The 6,018-nt window shown below is 38.3% G+C and overlaps 1 protein-coding gene across 1 annotated transcript; it reads left to right on the plus strand.

Moving 5' to 3' along the window:
* Positions 1-206: 206 nt before the first annotated feature.
* Positions 207-5,526, plus strand: LOC149845367 (AT-hook motif nuclear-localized protein 10-like). The gene is made up of 5 exons (XM_089997594.1): positions 207-1,114; positions 1,199-1,251; positions 2,889-3,020; positions 4,542-4,703; positions 4,925-5,526. The coding sequence occupies exons 1-5, from the start codon at positions 700-702 to the stop codon at positions 5,228-5,230; spliced, it is 1,068 nt and encodes a 355-aa protein (XP_089853720.1). The 5' UTR covers positions 207-699; the 3' UTR covers positions 5,231-5,526.
* The last annotated feature ends 492 nt before the right edge of the window (positions 5,527-6,018 follow it).

Raw genomic sequence — 6,018 nt, forward strand, 5'->3', positions numbered from 1 at the left:
GCGGTTGTCGTCTTTTTTGATATTTTGCTTCTTGTATTTTGGTATTAAATTAATAAAAAGGTTTTGTTTAAAAAAAATTGAGGAATTTTTCTTCTTTATTTTTTGGCTTGTTTGTCGAAGTTCATTTAAAGTTTTAGCTCCCCTTTTGTATGTGTGCGTGATCTTTGCATGTCTTGTGATGTCTTCTTCTGTGTTTGGATTTTCATAGGTGATGGAAGCTGCTGATTTTGCACGGTTTGTGGGCATTTTTCACTTGGGTTTTTGTTCAGAAGATGGTGTGAAATTGAAGTTATGTGCTTAGAGATGGTGTGGTTGATGGGTTCCAAGTAGAGAAGATTCTCAGATCTTTCACAGCATCAACACAGCGCTGATATTCATGCATTACAGGTTTTCTTTGATTTAGTGCACATATTTGGATCTTTTTATGTCTTTCAAAAGGAAACAACGCCAGGAAAGAAAATGGAATAAAAAAGGAAAACAATTAAGTGATCCTCAAAGTTTTTGAAGTGAAGATTTCATACTCTGGTTTAGTTGGCTCTTGGAGGCTTAGTTTGGTTTGTGGGTATTGTAGTTGGAGGGAGCTTTTACTTTGGTAGGCCTCTTATCTTTGCTTAGTTGAGACAGGTGAATAGGAGTTAGAATTGTGTTTACCGTGACGATTGTTTGAAGTATAAGATCAAGCTGTGGTTTGATTTATGCATGGAAGCTAGGGAACCGACACGGTTAGCGTCTTCTGGTTCCCCGGGCATGATGATCAGCTCAGATGCTTACAATTCGAGCCTTCAGAACAGTTCCATGGTTACACCACCTCAAGGTGGGGTGGTACAACACACACATATTCCATTTAGTTCGGTAGTTACTTCTGTATCTAAACCTTCTGAGTCTGCTTCTCCTTATCATGGGGATTCTGCAACTGCCATCATGCCGCATGGTATGAACCTGAGCGAGCCAATTAAGAAAAAGAGAGGTAGGCCTAGGAAATATGCTCCTGATGGTACCATGGCACTGGCTTTATCTCCACTGTCATCAGTTCCAAGTTACTCTACACCATCTTTTAAGCGGAATAGAGGGCGGCCACGAGGTTCAGGGAAAAGGCAGCAACTTGATGCATTAGGTAGGAAACTGTTTTAGTAATTTGTTTTTGAGATTTACCATGGTCCACCTTCAAACTCTGTTCTTACTGATTGCTGGATAACAGGTTGTGCCGGAATTGGGTTCACTCCTCATGTGATCACTGTCAAAGCTGGGGAGGTAATACTTGGAACAATTTATTACTCCCTTTTATGTTGTTAATGAACTTTGATTGCTGATATCATGTAAGTTGCTTCCATCCTACCAAATTCAAGAATGTCAGACAAGAGCAGATCATGTTCTAGGCTGTTTTGTCTTTCCTCTTTTAAAAGATGCACATTCTATTTTGTAGTGTACTTCTTTGTCTTGGAACTTTTGACAGTCTGATGCTTTATTGCACACTTGTATTTACTTACACCATGTGCATGCATTCATCCCAACACAAATTAAATTGCTCAAAATTATAATGTGGAAACTATCGAGGTATGAAGATATTGAGCTGGAGCTCTCTTTAACCAATGCACAAATTAAAGGGCATAAAAACTCTAATATTAGGAATTGAGGAAAAATGGGGATATCTGACTGCAATTTCTTAAAAGGTTAGGCATCTATCTTAAATATTTTAAACCTGAGTCAGCTAAACCTAAATTTGCCATGTGTTAGCTGCCTATATGTAAGTTACCCTTTTTATGTTGATATCAATATCACATTGCACTAGTTCAGAATTCAAAAGTTTAAACTTTTTCATAAATTGCACACCTATGTTAAAAAGATTGAGATTTGGAACATAAAACGTCAAGTCAACCAATGAACTCATGGGCAATTTGTTACAAGTGGAAATTGTCCTTTATGTCCATCTCTTTACCTGTTATGTTGGCAGACTTGAATTAAAAGCTAGAATTTTGTTGAGATTTAACAAATGGATGCCGGACCAATGGGGTTGTAATAGTTTTGGGTGTGATCTGCATTTTTTACAGACATGAATTTTCCTGTACATGACTTGATTGCTTGAGAATTATCAAATAGGAGATTTATTTAGCCAGAGATATCTAATTAACTTGTTATTTAAGTTATAAAAGACATCAGATCAACATTCTTTTAGTTGTTTTATTCTTTGAATAGAAGGATAAATAAGCTATCCTATTATTTCTATCAAGAGGAGCTTTTTTTCCCTGTTTAAAATGTAAGCTGTTCTTGGGTTTCCCAAGACATGATTTGCAAGATTCATAATCTTTATAAGTTGATTGTTCTTTTCATCTTGTGTCCTGTTTCACTTTTTTGGCTGCATGCACTTGAAATACCTGTAACTGATGTATGTGAAGCTTATGTCAACCTTTGGCATCGACATAACCCGAGTTTTCACTTGAACCAGCAGGTCCCCCCAGAAGAATAAAGCTTTATCTGTCAGAAATTTTTAACCTGTAGTTTTGCTTGTGCTCCTAAAAGATGTATTCTGTATTGTGATACTGTAACAATCTAGCTGGTTCTCTTAAAAGGGTTACAATATTGATGATGTATGTATCAAGGCTGTAAATCTGAAGTACAACCACTCACCAAGCCACAAGCAAAATTTCCAAGTAGTGGATACATCAAAATGATTTAGTTAGAACCCCCTGCATTGCATGCAAAACCCTCTATCCCCTTTTCCACTGCTAGTATATATCTTCCCTTATTGCTGCAACTGTCTCTTAAATAAATAATTTGATGTTTTTGGATATTGACTACTCAATTCCTGTGCAGCTATGAGTTTTGGTTTATTACCACTGCAATGTTCGTAAAATATTTAAATCACATGTTTTTCTGTTTCTACTTTTTAGGATATGGCTTCAAAAATTATGTCCTTCTCTCAGCAAGGTCCCCGTGCAGTCTGTATCATGTCGGCAAATGGTGCCATCTCTAATGTTACTCTTCGTCAACCAGCCACATCTGGGGGAACAGTGACATATGAGGTTTGGATGGATTTAATGATATGTTTAGTCATTTTATATGATATATATATATACATGATTTGAGCTATCTTTTTAATTTTATTAGTCTTTGTTTTTGAGATTTCCAAGGACTGCTTCCCACTGAATTCTCGTGCAAACCATCGGCAGGCTGGTCCTGAACCTATGAATGTTTTAGAATAGTGAGCATGGAGCTTTCAGCTGACTCTTATGCACAGTGTAGTTCCAGATAAATGCTTTACATTTTTCTTTTTATAAGCAAGCTGGAGGATAACCCCTGTACGAACAACAGACCCCTTGGTTATGATGCCATAACCATCCGGCTATCTAATTCGACCCCCAGATAAATGCTTAACTTGGCTAATTGTTTTTCTTATGGATGCCCCTTCCTATGCTAATATTATACATTAGTTGATAAGTGATAACTGATGGCTCTTGTGGTTTGATCTTTTTCCATTCTGGCTTGGTTGATGCTCTTTGGCATTGAATTAATCCTCATGCTTCTTACCTTCTTTGGGCTGGCTACAGCACTTGTTTGTGTGGATAAATTATGCTAGCAGTGAGCCCCATGTTGATAGTTCTGCAAGCCTTCCAATGTCTCATATTATACCAGCTTTAGGTAGATAGAGTATCACATATTTTGCTGTAGGCCACAGGCCAATTAGTGAGCCCTGGTGAATCTTCCTGGTTTTTTCTTCCAGGGTCATCCAGTGAAGGTTACTGGTTTCACATCAACCAGATATTCAACCAGGACCCACTTCATTCCCACCTTTATGTTGATGATAATAAGATACGTTACCAAGTTAGTATTTTTTGAGATAAATTGAGCCATTTGTTTAGCTTTGAAACAGCTACCTTAAGATAAATTGAGCCATTTGATTTAGTTTTGAAACAGCCTAAGCAGCACAGTCTGATCATACAAGGATGCCTGTCTAGGTGATCATCCATTGGACATGTCTTTGACAATGTTCCATGAAGTTCGATCACCCTGGGCAAGTGTATAGTTGGTATATATAATTTAGTGGAGGGTTCACCAGTAACAACGAAGTGAAGTTCTTTCTCTTGTTGGGGGTGGCAACATGTATATTTTATAGATTTCTGGATTGAGGGTGCTCTCTAACATCAGATGATTGTGGACTCATTCCACTAACCTCGACACTGTGAATCTTCAAATTGGTTATGTTTTTTTGCCTTTAGGTAGGCTTGAAAGTTGTCTTATAGAGATGGTAGGATGTCTCTAACTTTTAGGTAGCTTTTTTACCTACTTTTAGGCAAGGAAAGACATAAAACTTAAATCCCTCGCTCGCTTTTAAAATCAGCTTACCTGGATGAGATTGGCTAGTCCCTCCTATGTTGGTAGGAATCATGCTCCAATACGTCCTCGTCTGTTTATCTACAGAGTTTTTATGTATACAAAATTTATATTCTTTATAATGTGATGTTTGTGAGTTGATGTATATTTTCCTTCTTGTCCCTAAATTATGAGATAATGTATGTAAAACACAAATCTCCACATTTTTGCAGGGTCGTTTTGAGATCATCTCTCTATCAGGCTCGTTCTTGCTTACCGATAGTGGGGGTACTCGTAGCAGAACTGGTGGACTGAGTGTGTCATTAGCAGGACCGGATGGTCGTGTTCTGGGTGGTGGGGTGGCCGGCATGTTAGTGGCAGCTACGCCTATCCAAGTAACATTTTACTATAGCTGAAGATGTGTTTGATATCACAATTGGTTTCTGGTTTGTTCTAAGTCCAAGTGGAGTTTGTCTGGGTCCCTACTTGGATTGATGATCTTAGACATGCTGGAAACTTGGCTTATTTTCCTTTTATCTGTTAAGTTATACTTCTTTTATTCTTGGCAAAAAAAAGAAATGCAATTTTTAGTTCTGAGATTTGAAAAATTCATCAGGTGGTTGTGGGAAGTTTTATTGCTGAAGGAAAGAAGCCCCGTCCAAGACCACCTCCGCTCAACCATGAGCCTTCATCTGCAACACCACAAATGTCCAACTTAGGTGTAGGTGCAGCTACGGCAGCAAGCCCGCCATCAAGGGGAACGATGAGTGAATCATCTGGGGGCCCTGGCAGCCCACTTAACCAAAGCGTCAGCACCGGCAACGATACCACCCACCCACTTCCAACGATGCCTTCATATTCATCTACCGGCTGGCCAGGATCTCAGTCGGTGAGTGATCACAGGCATGAAGGTAAAATGTGATGGGATACGATACTGACAAGTTTTTCAAACTCCAAAGGCTCTGATTGCATTAGAGATTGATTCAGGTGACTAACAGGCTAGTTTCTGTAGGGCCTGAGATGTGTAGGGAGAGGAATTATTCCATTGTCCAAACTGTTGTTTTTTAATTTTCATACAGTCCACTCTGTTTAACCGTTGCTTCCTATAAGGGTGCAGAAGCGTTTCCTGTTCAGGGTCTTTTTTTTGTAATTTTATCTGTTGATTCTCATTGTATCACTGTTCTTGAGAGATAAAGTTGGTGTGCTTTGATATCTGCATCAATTGGTTTTTCTTTTGGCCATTATCGTTTTGTAGCCCTTTGGGCCATCTACGTTATGAGCTGAGGAGGAAACTGATTATAAGAGAATTTCTGTGGATGATCTAAACCTGGAAAATGTGGTTCAAAAAAAAAAATTTTTTTGAGTAGATAGTGGTTCGGATTTGTTATTGGTTTCAGCTGGAGTTTTTTTTTGGAGGTTTCAAGCTGGAGTTGGTCTTTACATGAAATGAAATTCAACTACAAAAAAGGGATGCCCGTGTTGAACTTTTGAATTATCTAGATGCAGCCGAATCACCTGAACTCATTTAAACATCCGGTTAAACGTTTTAGTTCTGATTCGCTAATCAGGTTCTATCTATTTTTTTATTCTAAATCATCTAAATTATCATGCTCATTTCTGCAACAGTACATCTCCACAGCGCTAGTAGCTAATTGGATTTGGGTTTGTTTGGCTTCTTCTATCCAATTCCTAATCCAATTGGGCCAAATC

The sequence above is a fragment of the Nuphar pumila genome, chromosome 2 (genome assembly GCF_984573655.1).
Source record: "Nuphar pumila chromosome 2, dmNupPumi1.hap1.1, whole genome shotgun sequence".
NCBI classification, from domain to species: domain Eukaryota; kingdom Viridiplantae; phylum Streptophyta; class Magnoliopsida; order Nymphaeales; family Nymphaeaceae; genus Nuphar; species Nuphar pumila.

Coding starts and splice junctions, on each gene's coding strand:
- LOC149845367 (XM_089997594.1), top strand. CDS start 700: ATGGAAGCTAGGGAACCGACACGGTTAGCGTCTTCTGGTTCCCCGGGC. Junction 1,115..1,198: donor GCAGCAACTTGATGCATTAG/GTAGGAAACTGT, acceptor GCTGGATAACAG/GTTGTGCCGGAATTGGGTTC. Junction 4,704..4,924: donor TGGCAGCTACGCCTATCCAA/GTAACATTTTAC, acceptor AAAATTCATCAG/GTGGTTGTGGGAAGTTTTAT.